The sequence below is a fragment of the Fonsecaea nubica genome (genome assembly GCF_001646965.1).
Source record: "Fonsecaea nubica strain CBS 269.64 chromosome Unknown Scaff23, whole genome shotgun sequence".
Taxonomy (NCBI): Eukaryota; Fungi; Ascomycota; class Eurotiomycetes; order Chaetothyriales; family Herpotrichiellaceae; genus Fonsecaea; species Fonsecaea nubica.
The window spans coordinates 135,310-153,349 of NW_019173696.1; the positions used below are offsets into that span (position 1 = coordinate 135,310).

At 53.3% G+C, this 18,040-nt stretch overlaps 3 protein-coding genes across 3 annotated transcripts; 1 reads left to right on the plus strand and 2 right to left on the minus strand.

The window, feature by feature from the left end:
• Window positions 1-602: 602 nt before the first annotated feature.
• On the plus strand, window positions 603-1,625 carry AYO20_04425 (hypothetical protein; the record flags this gene model as incomplete). The annotated part of the gene is made up of 1 exon (XM_022642721.1): window positions 603-1,625. One exon carries the CDS (start codon window positions 603-605, stop codon window positions 1,623-1,625), a length of 1,023 nt encoding a protein of 340 aa, XP_022501279.1.
• Window positions 1,626-1,992: 367 nt separating this feature from the next.
• Window positions 1,993-10,214, minus strand: AYO20_04426 (hypothetical protein; the record flags this gene model as incomplete). The annotated part of the gene is made up of 8 exons (XM_022642722.1): window positions 1,993-6,632; window positions 6,688-6,763; window positions 8,366-8,494; window positions 8,561-9,029; window positions 9,093-9,576; window positions 9,632-9,749; window positions 9,811-10,022; window positions 10,085-10,214. 8 exons carry the CDS (start codon window positions 10,212-10,214, stop codon window positions 1,993-1,995), a joined length of 6,258 nt encoding a protein of 2,085 aa, XP_022501280.1.
• A 1,827-nt stretch (window positions 10,215-12,041) lies between these two features.
• AYO20_04427 (hypothetical protein) lies at window positions 12,042-13,921 on the minus strand (the record flags this gene model as incomplete). Its single annotated transcript, XM_022642723.1, has 2 exons — window positions 12,042-13,054; window positions 13,108-13,921. The coding sequence occupies 2 exons, from the start codon at window positions 13,919-13,921 to the stop codon at window positions 12,042-12,044; spliced, it is 1,827 nt and encodes a 608-aa protein (XP_022501281.1).
• Window positions 13,922-18,040: the final 4,119 nt, after the last annotated feature.

Sequence of the window (18,040 nt, forward strand, 5' to 3'; positions counted from 1 at the left end):
ATACCCCCGGGCCTGGTCAATATCACAACCCCAGCAACGAGGCCACGCCCACGCCCATTCATTCCATAAACATGAGGCGAAAAGTTAACTTGACACACGATCCGTGGCGCCAAAAAGCCAAGGTAAGGCACGCTCAATGCATAAATCGGTGTTTAGGTAAGTTTTCCCCCAGCGTGCCAGATGCATTAAATTTCGGACAAGGAGGGAGGAAATAACGAAAAGGTATCTCCTCGATCTTGCAGCAAGGCGAGCATGCATAAACGTCACTGGAGAGAAGATAGGATCCAGTGAGCGGTCCCGTGGAAAAGGTTTGTTTTGGTTTTTGTGATATAAAAGGAGGCACGGAAGACCTGATCTTGACTTGATCTTGATCTGTGTGGTGAACCGTGGTCAAGTATACAATATACAAGAAACACTACATACAGCACAGACACCTCTGACACCTCTGACATCTCGCAAGACTACGCTTTTTCTCCTCACTGAATCCAACCCTCCATCTCCACCCCCAGGAAGGATCACAGCCTGCCCACCCTTTTCCATTCATCCTTATTTCTTAGTTGAACAACACGACAATATCTCATCTTGAGAAGACCCTGCTAAAAATGACGACCCGCTACGCCGAAGCGCACGTCCCGTCCAAGCTCGCCGGGCCGGGCGACTCACGCCCAACAGCCCTCCAAATCATCGCGGACAACCAGCTGGAAAACGCGCTGAGCGACAAGGTCATGCTGGTGACGGGGACGTCAGCCGGCATCGGGGTCGAGACGGTGCGGGCGCTCGCGGCCACGGGGGCCAAGGTGTACGCGACGGCGCGGAACCTGAACAAGGCACGCGCGGCGCTGGGCGACGACTTGCTCAAAAGCGGCGGTCGGGTCGAACTGCTCTTGCTGGACACGGCGGACTTTGCGAGCGTGCGGCGCTGTGCGGCAGAGTTCCTCGCACGCGAAACCAAGTTGAACGTGCTGGTCAACAACGCCGGGGTCATGGCCGTGCCGGAGCGGCAACTCACGCGTGATGGCCACGAAGTGCAATTCCAGACCAACCACCTCGGCCATTTCCTGCTGTTCCGTCTCCTCGAGCCCGCGCTGCTCGCGGCGTCTTCCCCAGCATTCCAGTCGCGGGTCGTCAACGTCTCGTCCATCGGCCACCGCCAGTCGCGCATCGTCTTTGACGACCTCACCCTGTCAGGCCCCGGCGTGTACACCCCCTACAAGGCGTACGGACAATCCAAGACGGCCAACGTCTACATGGCCAACGAGATCGAGCGGCGCTACAACACTCGAGGGATTCACTCCTGGTCCCTCCACCCGGGGGGGATCATCGACACGGGCCTCGCCTCGCACATGGACGTGTCCGCCATCGTGGCCTTGCCCGAAGTGCAGCGCTGCCTCAAATCCGTCGCGCAGGGCGCGGCCACCGGGATCCTCGCCGCCGTCGACAAGGAACTCGAAGGGACCGGGGGCAAATTCCTCGACGACTGCGCGGTAAGTCCGCCCTTCCCGGAGGGCGAGACCGATGTCCTCTGGGCTCCGGGGTATGCGCCCTGGTGCTACGACGTCGACGACGCGAAGAGGTTGTGGGAGGTCAGTTGTCAAATCGTGGGCGTTGAGGATGCTCAGCAGTGAACTTTATTTTTGGAGGATCGAGGATCGAATGCTTTCCAGCGGAACCTCCTCTTCACCATCCAGGGATTCAGATGCCACAGGACTAGATCTATAGTGTGACTTTCACCTCGCACATTTTTCCATTTTTTGGCTTTTTTACTTCTTACTTCTCTCTCTACCACCTCCTCTCCCCCCCATCCACTCAAACCAGTCGTCCGAGATCATTCTTGCACGGCCAGTTGCTTCCAGTTCGCACTCAACCAGACCACACGTCTTCGAGGGCTCGTCACTTCCTGGCTATTCTTCTCCTTCTCACCAGATTCTGATTTGCCCACCGGCACAAAACACGATGCTACATCGCTCTAAAGCAATGTGCCATGGCTCGCTTTTACTTGTTCCTCTTCGCCAAACCCTTCGTCGCCTCAATCACCTTCTCAGCCGTGCCAAAGACATGGCGCATCCCGAAGCTCCATTTCTTCACCCTCACGGTATAGATGAAGAAGTAGACGAGCAGCCAGTTCGAGCACACAAAGACCAAGAAGATGCCAAAGTCACGCCACTGCTCGTTCGGCTTGGTGTTCAGCGTGGCGAGATACTCCCTCCCCGTCGCGTATGGACAGTATGCGCACGTCCCGTTCGCTAGAGTGCTCACATAACCCAAACCTGACGAGTCAATGAACGGTTGCGTGTACGACTGGCAGGTCTGGCCAGGTGGGGCGTTGTAGAGCGTCGATTCACCCGGCGCACAGCGGACTGTCACGTCTTTCAATGTCGCCGCCAGCACGCCACGCAGCCACCACGTGGCCGGGTTCACGTAGTACATCCAGTACCGCCAGAACACGGGCAGCTGGCTGTAAGGCCTCACGATCCCGTTAAAGATGGAGACCATGACGAAAAAGAACGGTAGCGTGTTCGAAATCACCGTAAACGAAGGGGCAAACGCACAGATCCACTGGCCCCAAGACGACATGAAGAAGTAGAACAGCATGGTCATCAGGAACATGTACCCCGCGGTCCCGCTGTCGCGTGGCAGTCCCGTCGGATAGTACCACAGCAGCCAGTAGATGACAGCGCTGATGATAGCCGTGGGGATTTCGGCGACGACCTGTGCAGTGCAGAATGCGAACCATCCGTAAATGCGAGATGGATATTCACGCGCTTCCCACAACGCGCGGCTTTGGTAGAACTTGGGAACGACGCCGTTGACGATGGTGGGCGGAATGATGATGATCAGGAAAGAAGTAAAGAACCGTTCCTGCAGCGACGCAACTGAGTCGTCAAGATTGTAGAAGGTGAAGCCGTTGAAGATGCCGATGAGGACGCTGGTGAAGAGCTTCGCATACAAATAGGACGGGTCCCGCCAGTAAGAGCGGAAGGTACGCTTCGTAAGCTCGTAGGTCTGGAGTGGTATAGGAGCTGCAAAGGCGAGCTGCTCCTTGACCTCCTTCGGCGGCTCCTTGGACCGTTCCTCCTTCAGGCGCTGTATCTCCTTGAGCATGGCGGCGTTCTCTTCCGACTCAAGCCATTCTTTGTTCCAGTTGACCCGCTTTCCATCTGCTCTTCTCTTGCCTCCTTTCGCAGCCGTCTCGAGAATGAACTCGGCCACGTTCTTGTTTGGTGGGCATTGGGTACCTCGTTTGGCGAAATACTCAATCACAGCGGCTCCATTCTCCCCGATGGGACCAAAGTAGAACGGGTTGCCGCCCGGGTTCAGGGCCAAGACCATATCAAATTGCTGGATCAGCATCGAAGAAGGTTGGTGAATGGTGCAGATGATGGCTTGGCCCGCCTGGGAGAGCTTCTTCAGGAAGCGGACAATCGAAAAGGCAGATTGAGAATCCAGCCCGCTGGTCGGCTCGTCGAGAAACAGCAGCAACTCCGGCTTCGCAGCCAGTTCCACCCCAATGGTCAATCTCTTGCGCTGTTCGACACCCAGAGAGCCGATGATGGCGTCCTCGATGTCGTGGAGTTCCAGTAATTCGATGATCTTATTGACATAGTCAAGCTTCTCCTGCTTTGGCACATGCCGATCTTGCCTCAAGATCGCCGAAAACTCGAGGGCTTCACGAATGGTGGCAGCTTCATCGTGCAAGTCCATCTGTTCGCAGAAGCCGGTCCCTCGCTGAAACTCGATCCCAAGAGGACGTCCGTCGACAAGCATATCCCCTGAAACAGTGCCCGTGGTCTGCCGCTGCGAGAGGGTATTGAGCAGAGTTGTCTTGCCGGCCCCCGACGCACCCATGAGCGCAATCATAATTCCGGGTTTGACGTATCCGTTGACCCCGTTGAGCAGTTTTCTCGTGCCACCTTGATATGGGACTTCGTACTGGACATTCTCCCACGTGAACACACTCTTACTTTTGGCGATGCTATCCACCATGGCGCCCGGCTCCTCCTTCATTATTTCCGAGGTGCCGCTCGAGCCCGGCTCCGCAGGTGTCACAGCCTTTTCTTCATCCGTATGTTTGGTCTCTTCGCCCACCATCCTCTTTGCTTTGCGGGTTTTCTTGAAGATCAAAGCACCACCTCCCCCTCCAACGAACGAGAAGATTTCGGAAGCGAAGGCTGTGATCAATATGTAAAGAACCGTAAAGGCGATGACCACTCCGAAGTTCCGCCAGAGATGTGAGTGCGAATAGCCAAAGGTATTCTCGAAGTAAGCATCGCCACTGACGCTGGTGCTGCCTAGAGTCGCTCCGGAAAGTGAACATCCTTGATAACCTGGTTGTGCGTTGGGTCCGCGGGGCACCAAGTTGGAAGGAGAGCAATCCATCAATCGACCGTGGAACTCGTTCGTCAATACTGCCTCGTACGAATATGCAACCGGATTGATGTAGAACAACCAACCAAACCAGATCACATCGCCAGTCAAAATGGTCTTTGGAATCGTATAACCGACGAAGATGACCAAGAGATTGAGTGCAAGGCCGGAAAATCTAACCGCGTCGTCAATGGTCGGACTCAAGGCCGCAAACATCCGATAGAGTGCTGTGATGCAAATTGTGCTGATGTACACGAAAAGGAGAGTGATGAAGAACTTGCCCGCATCGACATCGAGATTAGCCATAAAGTAGAGCACTACAGTGAAGACGACCGCCTGGACCGCGACGACCGGCAGGTCAAGAACGACTCTGGCGATAACCACAGCGCTTGGCCGATAGAACGCATAGTCGCGATGTCGTTCGATCACGACACGGCCGCTGACCGCCCTCACCAACTCTGTCAGTTGTAACCAGCCAAGGAACAGAATGGAAAAGAAAAGAGCGCCACCTCGAGAAAATGCGCCGCTGGTGTCGAGGCTTTCTCCATAGAATAAGGAACCGACGATAAGAGCGTTTGAAATGATAATGAAGGCTTTGGTGTACAGCGTCGACTTGTCACCCCAGAAAAGCCAGAACTCGCGCAGTGTACAAGCCATAACTTGCCGCCAAAAGGAGACGGTATAGCTGGACCGGGGTGAGATGAGTTTACTGTTGCTCTTTTGTTCCTGAACGGCTGCCTGGAACTGTCTGGTATCAGAGCAATTGGAAGCCTGGATTTCCTTTTCGTAGCTTTCGACATCGGCGAGCACTGCTCTGTAAATGTCCGATTTGAGATACGCCGCCTCCAACTCTTGTGCAGTTTTAGGTGTCGAAGCTTCCATGCCGCTTCGGAATTGCCGCTCGTTAGGGTCGCCCACTGAAGTCAGGAAGTCTGCTGTGGTTTGTCGATCGGGGCAATGGAATCCCAGGTCAATGAAATACTGGCGTGCTTGCTTCGCCGGACCTTGGTAGATCATGCGGCCTTGTTCGATGACCAAGACCTTGTCCATGAGCTCATAGATGCCCTCACCTGCCTGGTAGAGAGTGACAAAGGTCGTCCGATTCGAAATGTCAGTCATGACGCGGAGCGACTTTGCATAATCCAAAGCGGTGGAGGCATCCAAACCACGCGTCGAATTGTCCCAACAGACCACCGTTGACTTTGTTGCCAGGGTCTCCGCGATACCAACTCGTTTTCGTTCACCCCCGGAGACACCTCGCACGTACTCGTTTCCCACTAAAGTGTCTCTCGTGTGGGAGATGCCAAACATCTTCAAGAGCGCGTCGATGATGATGGGGATGGTGTTAGCATCCTGTTTCTTGGTCTTGTTCATTAACGCAAACTTCAAAGTCTGCCACACGGTCAAAGTAGGGAGGTGCTGATCGTCTTCGGGATTGTAGTTGACTTCGCCGCGGTAGCTTCTCTTTTGTTCTTCGGCCGAGATGCCCCCGTAAGTGACCAGGCCTTCAACACCAGCGAAGGTTTCCCGTTGGTTGGCAATGACCTTGAGAAATGTGGAGCAGCCTGACCCTGGACGACCGAGCACCAGCATCATCTCGCCATCGCGGACACTGCCAGTGAAATCGTGGATCAAATCCCTGGTCAGAGGTGGCTTGCCGAATTTCAAAGCAGGGACGAATCTGGTCACGAGGCGGTAGAGGTCAGGTCCAAAGGTGCCCACGATAGCCTCTGGCAGGGTTTTTGTGAAGGTTGCTTGAGCGCCCACTCCCTTGACGGTCAGGTTCTTGAACACTACTCCCACCTTCTTGGCCGACTCCCCTGCCTCGGTGCGTTTCTCGAAATGACCGTCCTTGAGGAAAGCGCCTAGATCCAGGTCATCCTCCTCGACCGGTTCCGGACCAGCCTCCTTGTCCCAGGTCGCATCGGTGGCCTCACTGCTGGCTCTTGAAGCGATTGTGCGGGTCCGAGCCATCGACGGTCGAGATCGAGCTCTGGAGAGCCAAGTCCTCGCTTTTTCGGCACCGGAATCACGGGTTGCGGTACGCTGCAGGCTGAGCCTGGAGATCTCCCTCCGGATCTCCTCAAACTGGGCCATAGCCTCTTCTCGGCTGACAGGGCCTCCGATATCGCGTTCGCCCCATGTCCCCTCGCGCTCCTGGCTCTGACTTCTCGAAGGCTCTCCGGACCCATGCGGCGAAGGCACTGCGCTTGTATCCTGCGAGAGCTCCCCGGGTAAGGCGACATTGTGCAAGTTTGCGAGAGGTTCTGTACAAGTTAGCGCTCTGACACATGTTGATGCCCTGGATCAAGGAGAACTCACCGTCGTGGCCGTACCGCCTACGGAACATTTCTCCACTGTGCTGGTTGAACATCTTGCCTCGTTGTCTTCTTGAGCTCTGTGGGAGGTGAAGTCCTTTGTGAGTAGGTTAATATGCAGATGACCCTTGTCCCTCGTCGAAGGTCAATTAACTCTCAGGTCAAATGCTTTGTAAGTGGTCCGGTAGGTCGGACCGACGGACCGGAAATTGCTGCGAAACAAGGCTTTGAACCGCAAAGATAAAGAGAACGACGGTCGTGAAAAGGCTTGGAAGGGGGGAGTTGGGTGACGAAGATATTGAAGTAGAGTGAGAGGAACAGAGTGAAGCGAACGAATGGAGATACACGGCGACAGTCGGCCCTACACCGCTAGGTTTCACAGAGGCACACTGTATCCAGACAGTTAATCCATACCAATGGCGAGTTGAGGGCCGGACATTACGGAGCTCAACAAGTAACCGCGAAGCACGTGGAGGAGGATGGATTTATAAGCCTTGAGCATGTTGGGAGCAGGAAAAGAAAAAGGAAGGGGAAAGGAATACGCCTTGTGTATGGATGGGTCATTGACGTGGATTCTTCGTCCGAACCACACGGATTGTTTTGACTGCTCCATGCAGCTGGGTAAGCAATGCTTGAAGGGGGGCAATGTCACCATCAACAAGACCCCTTTCTTCCCCTTTGACGGCATGGATTGAATGGTTCAATCAAATGGTTTGGACGATAATGTCGTCACGTTGGGCAGGGCATTGGAGAAAAAAAGATCGAAATTTCTCGGTGAGGTCAGGGAAAGGTTAGTCCAATCACACTACGAGGTGAGGCTAGATACTAGATAGAAGGAAGCTTCGAGTCACCAAAGGGCCAATGTGTGTGGGTGCCAAGCCACTTGTAAGCTAAAACAGCGGATCATGGATGATTTTCCGGACTTATGAGGCCCGAACAACTCTTTTTCCGACCTTTTTTATCTCCCCTTCTCTACCTGCCTTGCCTTAGAGGTTAATATAGTCCTTCTGTATGCCATCAGATACATGTCAGCTGCAAGTCTGTATCTGTCCTTACTTATACCACTCTCCAGATCTGCCTGCTTCCCCCGTATTCTTCGGCCGAAGTGTCGGGCAAAATATATCTTACCGGGATACGCCGTGGAGTATTCGTGTGGCCAAAAAGATAACGCCGTGGCACCGTGGATGAGGACTACCATCCCTTCTACCGGATGACGCCAGCCAAATACCGCGTATTATTCTATGCTAGGTACGCGTAGACACGAGCCCTGTATATCAGTACGCCTTCCACCAGAACCCCTTGTCGTTCTTATCCTTAAAAGTTTCTCCCGCTCGCCTGACCATATGTGGGAATCTTGCCGTGTTGCAGCTTTACTCATCATCTTTCTTCAAACTCAGATCTTTCCCAAATGGGAATTACTCTTACTCCTAAAGGGGACGGCGTCCCGGTCATCAGCCGATGCCGTAGGCGGGCTCGCTTAGGCAGATCGAGGTGGCCCATCAACTAGCTAGCATCCAGCATGAATCGGAACGCGAACTACACACCAGCAATTATTATTGTAAAGCAACAGTCGGTGAACACTAGACGTGTAAGTAGGCCCATCATTCATTCTTGGGATTACCATTAAATCTATTTTTTGTTTCCTCGTTGCAGTCACGTATCATACTTTGTGTATCGTCTACCTTTTCACTTTCACCCAATACTTTGATCGTGTTGCTGCATTTCTTCCCGAATCGAAACTCGCTGTTATCCTTTTCGTGAATCGTAAGATCAACCACATCCATCTCCGAGAGGTCCCTGAGAGGTATCATCTGATGTTTTCACAGCCACACCATCACCCCAGCGCCCACAGACGCCAATGCAAGCACCATACCTACCAGCCCGGCATCCTTGAACGAGGGAGGTCCGTAAACGGTTCTGCCAGCAGCTCCTTGCGAGGTGGCCGCTGATGCCGTGCTGCTGGTCATCGACGATGGGGTGACTGTCGAGCTGTAAGTACTACTGGTCTGCGAAGTCGAAAATGCGAGCGACGTGGAAAGAGCAGAAACAGAGAGCGAAGTATAAGGAGAAGGGGTCCTGGCGGCAGAAGGGTCCACTGTAATGCTGCCCTTCGGCACGCCGTTTGGCATACCTGCTGAGACGGCACCGACTCCAACCGTGGGGAGAGGCGCGCTAGGGTCCACCGTCCATCCTCCTGCGGTCGAACTTGGGCAAGGTGGTGGCGTGGTCTTGACTGTCGCCGCATACTGAGCTGATCTCACCCCTGTAGGGTTCAGGGTCTTCCATTGTTGTTGGAGATTGCTGAAATCTGGTGATACAGGAGTCGGTACTCCTTGGCGGGTGAATCTGTTAACGCGGTCAGCTCGATCGGCCTCGGAAATTCGTGGGTTCGTGAGCCATCATATCTACCCTTGTATTATGGTCGACCCTTGGTTGACGTCTGGTCCCACCTGCGGACCATACGACACAAGTCCATAATTGTTCATCTCTTGAATCCACTCGTAGATGATGGCTCCAGACCAGGTGTCAACCATCTGCGGTCCAAAGATGGCAGCTTGATCGTTGAATGTGCGCGGCGGTACGGTATTGCAGCCATCCTCGGAGAAGAAAATAGGTACTGGGTAATCCTCGGCAAGCGCCTGCAGTCCAATGTATCCTGAAGTCTGAAAATCAGGTGTAGATCCACACCACTCGTAGCTGTTCAATGCGTAGAAGTCGAGGCGCTCAGTCACGTTAGGACGGCACACCAAGTAGTCCTGAAGCATAGGCCGGAGAACGGCAGTGTCAGTCGCCGAGTAGCCGATAGGAATCTTGCGGTAGCCTTTGGCATCTCGGTAACTCTTGAGGTCGGCAGCTGCGGAGAGAAGATAGGGCGCAGCGCCAGAATCGGCCACTGTTGGCTTATTAGTGGGTGCGTGAGCCCCAATCGAGACTGATGTGTCACATACAAACATTGAGCACCTCGTTGCCCACGAAAAACCCAGCGGTGTTGTCGTATTGTTGAAAGTTGTCCATAACAGCTCTATACGAAGCCGATTTGTTCGCGGTCCACGACGAGTCAGATTCCTGGCCGAGTGTCAGCTGCGCCGTCCCCTGCCGTGGTCTGGTTTATTGTTATCTGCCCTACATATCGAATGTATGTTTTGAAGCTGTCCATATCCACAAACAGGTAAATCCCAGCAGCGGCAAAAGCGTTCATACAACCGGCATGATCGGCCGAGGCGTCCACATGGTACACACGAATGGCGTTTGCGCCTAGCTGCTGCATGAGTGTGGCATCCAGTTGACATTGGGTGGTGTTGACGAGAGGGTCGTCTTCGACCAGCTGGTACGCAACACCTACGAGAAGCGCCTCAGTCAGCCAGGATCAACAACAGCCCTTCCGCCGACTTGACCCGTACCTTTGACGAAGAATTGGTTGCCATCGCTTGTGAAGAACTTTGAACCGACTACTGAGATGGTGGGAATTGCGTTGATCGTGGCACAGATGGCCGCCAGGACCAGGAAAATCAAGGTCGACGGAGCACCCATGGTTTGTTGAGGCGAACAAGTCTGGGATGAAAAGAGGCAACTCGAAGAGCGATGTTGATGTCAAAACACTTTGGTGATTCTGAGCAAGTCAGGACCTTTAGAGTTCGAACGTACCAAAGGGTTGGGAGTTGTGGTAAAGTAGCAAGCTGTGCTAGAGGTCGGGTCTAAACCAACCACTTGCAGTGACAAATAATATGTGCAAAAGAAGAGAAGGATCTCGTCCCCAAGGCGACGTGATTTGAGGGACTCTGCGGCCTGGAAGTGAAGGTTGGGTGATAAAGAGGGGCGAGCTGCAACGATAGCAGCAGGAGCGTGCGAGCACCAAAAAAAAGCGACGGGCAGTCACAATTCTCTTTTCACAGAGCAGGCGCGACAATAGCCAGGAGAAACGAGAGAGGAGGAAGCAGGTCATACAACAACGACAAACATGGCGAGCGACGCCAGCAACGACAATGGCAGAGCCAGGCAGGGAGGCGCGAAAGGGGATGATGATAAAAAGTGGTGAAATCTCGACGACACGACCCGACGGAGAGCTTTTTCAACATGGTTCAATTTCAGCCGCAGGACCAACATTTGCGCATCCGTTTGGCGACGATGGGAAGCGTGCAACAGGATTGTAGAGTTCAAGGTCGCCTCCCGCTGCACGCTGCCCCCCGAACCTAGTCAATCGCAAGCCCAGGAAACAGGTAGTTGGGAAGACGCGAAATAGAATTCGGCCATAGCGTGTGCGGGAGACGTGGGAGACGGCCAAGTTTCATGCATTGTCCATCATTTTATCTCCATTTTTCAAGCTACGCTGTCGAATCGATGACGCAGATTGGAAAGTCGTGGACGGAATTGGCCATCAACGATGGTTGCAAGATTGTCCGTTATCTGTTATCTACTCCGTACTTGGCTTGCTGCAGGTGGTCAAGCACCAAGATAGGGAACTGTGGCGGCACATCTGGAAAGGCCGTGGTCAATACCGGGTACCTCTGGAGGATCCTGACCACCCCCGGAGAGTTTATCCGGGCTTGCCCTGCTCTTGACTTGTCAGGCTTGAGTGGCTTATAAGGTACCTGGAAAGCATGGTTGGCTGGTTGGTTGGCCTGTAGGCTGCGCGTCCTTGGCCCCTTGCGCTACCCGCTGGTGAGTCCAAGCACTGGCACCTTCACTCAACGGCTCCTTTGGTTCATGCACTACCCAGTACCTCGTACTAACGCCAGACTTCTGAGATCCTTGAACTGACTCGTACTACTCGCTAGGTAGATACCCTCTAACCTTCTCCAGTAGGTTACGTGGAACTCTAAGATGCCGCGACCGACACTCCTGTTTTCTCGAAGCAAGCCATCGGGAACTATCCTAATCCTGGGCCAGTGTGATAAGATTTCTGAAACATGTACAATCTCGCTTGACTGCGCACGTCATCCTCATTATCGCGGGTGGTGGCGGTGCTAATTTGATAGAGAGGGTTTCCTGGAGTGGAGGGTGGTTCTTGTACGAGAAGTCGTGAACGTCGATGGTGAATACGAGTACTGAGAACAGAACGTATGGATCAGTTATACGGATCAATGGTGCCAGTTGAGAAGTGCCTCTTTCATTCCCTTTTCTTTTTTGGTGTGCATCGACCTTATTTTCATTAGAATCGCACAATCCGTGGGGTATCTCATGGCTCATTCATTGTCCTGTGACCCCAAACCCGCGCCACGCGAAATCTCACTTTCAGCCCGCAACGCCTTGCTTTGATCAATTACATTTTTGCCATGCATGCTCTGAGGGGGAGAGAGAGAGAGACCCAGCATCCAGCCCGGGCCACAGATAATGCGGGTTTCTGGCCGCGACAGAACGTTACACGACAGTCGTGCGTCGAACGACAAACACGGCTACCTCGACGCCAACATTTCCTGCTGTCTCCCGACTCTGGCGGATCCCATCAACCACTTCTCTTGCAAGCATGCCGGGTGTCACTTCAATGCGACCGCTTCTCGCTGGCATACGCCCGCCACTCTTATGATAATCCACCAAGTTCTGTCGTAGACGCGGCTGCTCTTGCTCAATGTACCACTCTTTCCACAGGGTGCGGTCGAGCACCACCTCAGCGGTTTCTGCGTGGATAATCTGGTATCGACTTGGGAGCCCTCGTGATGGGGCTCTATGACTGAGAGCTTCGCACATGGCTAATAGCATGGTTTGCATCTCCTCAAAGCTCTTCATACTTGCGACCGCGTCCATTCGACCTAATTGAATCGCAATATCTGTGTAGAGGTTGTTGAGCAGGATAAATTGCCGCAGAAATGGCTCGATAACCGGTCCGATATATCGATTCGCAAATGTTTGTCCGCCCAGCTTCGTCGGGTAGATCAGTAGTAGCGAGCCATCATTCGAAGATAGTTCCAATAGCCTGTCCGCCAAATAAGACCGCCTGCTCAACGTGAAAAAGTCCTCCACTTCCCGAGGCGTCGTAGGCGGAATGTACCGTTCCAGAATCGAAATCTGTATACTACTAGGAGCCGCAATAATGTTCGATGGGCGTGGAGCCACGGCACTGAAAGTGGCCACATGGGAATGATACGCTGGAACAACGGCCGCATGCGTAAAGACAGTATGATCCTGGAAGTAATCGTCGCTCGGATAGTTGGTATTTGGTGTTGCGGGAGGCGAGGCTGGAACTTCGTCCATGCTGATTGCTTGGAAATATGCGTGTGTGATGGTGATGTATGGAGGGGATGTGAAGTGGTTCTGCACGTCTTCAACCACTCTGTCGTAAATGGGTCTCATATGGGTTGACCTTGGCTGGGAAGGTAGAGCTTGGACGACCATTTGAATTTGTTGTTGACTGGTGGAATCCCCCGAAGAGGATACTGCACATAAATCAGTCAGTAAACACGTCAAGTTTCAAGTGAGAAGGACATACCAAGATGCTGGCAAGCTCGTTCAAGCCAATTCAACCGGCTCGATTCGTCCCGCGACATGTTTGACGGTTCTGGCATTCGTATCTCTGACGGACGAGATGTGGAACTTGTGCGAGGCTGGCTTTGTCTCTGGCTCCCTGAATCGCTTTCGTAGCTTGACACCGTGCGGGCACCTCCACTAGAATCTGTCTGTGACGGTGTCTCCCATTTGAAAGAGTCGAGATCCTCTGGAGGCGTAAGGGGCGGTACAATCCCACACGGTCCGTTGAACGCTTGTCCAAGGATCTGGGACGGGTAGAACCACCCAGGCGTGGGTAATGGTTCTGAGATTTTGATAGGAGCGGCAGTAATGTCTAGCAGCGTTGAACGATCTCTGATGACATCGTGACAGATCTCTGAGTGCTTTTCTTTCTCTGACCGCGCCATCAAAGGCCCCGCGGCATCGGAACTTCTGGTTTTATAGATGCTTGCTGATTGAATCCTGCGACTGAAGTAGTCGTCATGGCCCACGCTGAAACCCTCCAGTGACCCTAACGACGACGACCTCCGCCGTGGCTTGGGTCGGGTAGTTCGTTGTTGACCCTGCCCAATATCCTCGTCTGGTCTCTTCAATCCTAGTCCGTCCAGCATGGATCTTGAACCATTCCTCAGACCGTCTCTCGATTTTCCGAACACTTTTACAACTCCCTGCGTGGGTTCATCGCACCGGTCTCCGCTTGACAGACATAGGGAGAGCTCTTGTATTCGCACAACTACCGGTTGCGGTTTGAAGACAGTGGCCACGCCATTATCCAGCGACAGAGGCTGGGAGGTCATTGGCAGGGGAGAGATCGTAAGCCCATGAAGATCCGCTCGTGGCAAGAACGTGAAAGGCGAAGGCGATCGGAACCAAGGTGCGTTTGGGATTCTCGGGGGAGAGTGCAAGCAAGAACCCTAACCTGGGTGCTGGGAGAGGAATATGAATAATGAAGGACAAGAATTAAAAGTGAGTAACGACAAGGGGAACTGGCCACACTCTCTCACACACAACCAAATGCTCTGGAAAACAGCCCTTTTGGACCAAACGGAAACCTGCTGGTGAACGAACAAAGAAGAACAGATGTCGAGGAAGCACTCGGCTGTGTCGGGCCACAAGACTCATGTACGACCAGATGTGAGGGTCTATTTTCTTTCTCAGATGGCCTTGAGCGGGCGAGGCGCGGTCAAGGAGACCCGGTTGGAGCACTTGCAGGTACAACACCGTAGCCTTCGCGCCATTTTTTTTCGAGCTCCAAAGTTACGTGGGCACCTCGAACAAGGCCCAACAACGAGCAAGAGAGGATTAGGCACAGGCGTTTGGCTATGCAGAACATTGCAGTGGAGTTGCCAATCCCTGGGATTGGGGTGGTTGAGGATGACAGTTGGCGTGTTCTAGACCCTCGTGGATCGTACGAGCCACAATTCCACGACAGGGGCCTCGGCAGCAGAAGGGGAAACTCTATTGTTTTAGCCATGGCCTCAAAATTCTTCTGTCCATCTGTCCAGCAAAGGGGGGGTGGGAGAAGAAGAGGGGGGTGGACTTTGGCACTTAGCGATGCCAGTGGAGCATCTTGGGCCGTTGCGCATGAGGTGTCTTAGGGTTTTTTGTTCGTCTTCACCAGTACGAAGTAACATACGAAGTACTAAATACTGTCATGGATGTCTGGTACCTAGTAGTAGGCCGCTCGCAGGGGGGGAAACAGCTCCGTCTGGAGATCCATTAGGCACTTACCTAAAGCTCATAAACTTCGACTTATCACCTTCAAGCCCGTAAGCTTTGGGCGGCATTTGCTTCCTCTCGATGGTCCGTGCCCTGGGAATTCCCATCCAGACAATTATGCTCTTTTTTTGCCCCAGTGCATCCCTCGGCCTTGCATAGCTGGCCTTCTGCCGTTATAAACCCAGAGCTTACGACTTCTAGGTACGAGAGCCTTCGTAACCGGTGTCGAGCCTTGAGAGATGCTATTATTAAGCACCAAGCTGGGGCAACCAGGCGCCAGAGGAATCCTGTGGCGGTAGACCAGACCGTAATTCATCCGGCTTCTCTCAGATGAACTGCCTGATTTGCCGAACAAAGCTCTGGGCTCGGCGCTGGTGGCGCCAGGAATACGGTGATTCTGGTGATATCAGGCTGGACTTATACGAAGGCTTGGACGAGCTTTGCATGTCGCTGCATTGCACATGGTCCGTGTGACATTCTGCGAGGGACATTCTGCCGCAGTAGTCTCCGTGCCATATAGACCGCTGTTTGCACTGACACGTTAGCTGGGTTGTGCCTAAGCCCTATAGTCGAATCAGAAGAACTGCGAAGAAAATTCTTCGCGCCTGACTGTTCTCTGGTTGTCGATCAGGGGGGCCCAATCTCCCCCCAGTTTGCCAAAGCCTGCGGACTTGGCAATGATCTGTCATGGAAAGCCTTCTACTCGGGCATTCCTCAGCCTCTCCTCGAATCATTCCTCCTTGCTTGCACGGGCGGTGAAGGCCATGTGGAAGGAATGTGTACCTCGTACCTCGTAGCGTTCCTGCAGGCAACAGCAGGGACACCCAAAGTCTCTCGAGGATTTGGGGTGTGGGCGTTTCATCAGCATGCGTCTTCCGCGTCTGTGCAAGCAAGGTCTTAGGGTCACGAATCATCAGCGCTGCTGTCCGTGCAGAAAGCACGGCTGTCACACTGATTCGAGCACCGGGCAGAGCCGGACCTCACAACTTCTGGGAGCACCCGTTTTCCGTCTCGCGATGGATGCTGTGCATGAGGAGAGTATGTGGCTGAGATTTGACAATCTTGTTGTCGCAAACCTCAGTCTGTACCTGAGCAGCGGCCACTGGATGGTCTGTGCAGCTCAGAGCGACCATCATGTGCCATGCTTGATGGTTAGGTTAGATTTGATCACGTCCGCGGGTTGATGGACAGCAAGCACAGTGCTGCGACCTGAACACAGCCGCCGCATATTTTGAAAACCACGGAGTCCTCCAACCTTGGTTCCTCAAGATCCTTTCGTGCACCCCATGGATAATTGTGCCAAGCTTCGAGGTTGAAGAAAGCTGGGTGCACCCATACCTCAGGCACGTATTTGTTGGAACAAAGTTGAGGGGGACATCCCTTAAATTGTCATCCTGTCATCCCTCTGGGAGGAAGTATATGTGGGGTGTTTTCAGGCCTGCAAGGATACATTTTGCGAGACTTAAACATCTTCAGACTCCAGGTGGCACCATGGCACCATTTTGAGTTCTCTTGGTCGCGATGATTAGGCGGGTGGCGCTCCCACTGCTGGACTGGAAGAAACAAGCACCAGGGATACTTGAATTTGCCCAGAGCCGAAAACAATGACAACTGGAGACTGGTCAGCGAGACTCGGCAAACTATATAGAGGTGAGCAAAGTAACAACTGGCGGTGAGCAATATCTGAGACGGTAAACGGTGATGAGGTGCGTATTGTGATAATTCCCCTGGCTCTTTACTCGTACATCATATCCTGTTGGTATTGGTCCAAATGTTTGCTATGCTGTTTCAGGTCCTGCGGGGTGTTTGTTCCCTGAGGCGATCCCTGTACGGAGGAGAGTGACGGAGGGCCTTATAGAATATTGCCAAACTCTGTACCGGGAAGAAAGTTTGGAATTCAGTCCAGAAACGTGTCGGGCCGTTGAGGGTCTTATAGGAGGGAAAGGACTCGGTGGTGTTCGATTCAGAGGACAGGAGGGATTGTCAATCCATCGTCCCACTCTCTTTCTGAGGATCTAAGGACAAGTGCCGAGTAATGGTGCTCGTAGCTCCACAACATGGGAAGGCGGAAGTCGCCTCGATCACTAGTATGAGGCAGACGTCCTGTCGAGTATTGGAACGAGGAGTAGTGATGCGGTGATGCTGTTATCAAGGGAGCCAAAGTTGCTTCTGTCAACAGGATGCAGAGACCCACGCGACTCGGGGCCCTGAGACTTTTGTCATTTCTTTTATTTGTAACTAAACTGATAATAGGCTTAAATCCATTCTCATGCCTGATAAGGCTGGCAAGCAACCAGTCAAATGCGCCCTGGGCACCTTTTCCACAGGAGCCATGCATCCTCGATCCTCCATCCCGCATCCGATCGTCTGCTCTCCGTCCATCCCTCCCCTGATCATATCACCCGCTACCGATGCAGCCGCCGCCGCCGCCGCAATCCGTCCAGTCCGAGCAAACGACATGATCTCTCCTGGATAGAGCTTGGACCTCGTCACAGCACTGTCCACCTGTCACCAACACTCGACCCCCAGATAGACTTTGGAATCATTGCGATTCGGTCTGGCACACCGTTCACTTCAGGCCACCTTCTGTCGCTCCTCCATCATCACTCCGTCAGCGGCGCACGAGGAGAGGTGTTTCAGAATGAAAAAAGGAGGAGGTGAGAAAAACTCAAAATCTACTTTCTACGCATACACTGGAGGGAGATGCCATCCTTTCCGGGAGCCGGCAAGGATCAACTGATCAAAAGAGACGGGCTTCTCATTGCTTTTGCCCCTGTTCAAGCCGAGATAAGGATGTGTGTGTATGTGTGTGTCTGTGGTGTCTCTGTGTTGCTGTTTGTCCCCTCCCCGTCTTACTCCCCCTCATGTTATCAGCGACCTGCTAACTGTGTATCTACTAGTAGGTATTTCGCCCGTACCTACTGGAGTAGTCGGTTAGACCCCCCACTCGACATCCTACCTCCTCCTGTACCCTTGCTCATGCCTTTATCTTCTTTCCTCTCTGGCGCCGCCACTGGCCATGCGAGACCGTTCGAACTCCACACCCCATCCAAGCGATCTGACGTTCCCAATTTGAGCCAAATAAGACATATGGATTTCCCGTCCCTCGATCTATATCTGCCTATTCCCCGGTTTCATCTCCTGTAGAGTAAGCACTGCAGCTACTTTCTGTTCCTGACAGCCCTGCTGGGTTTCTG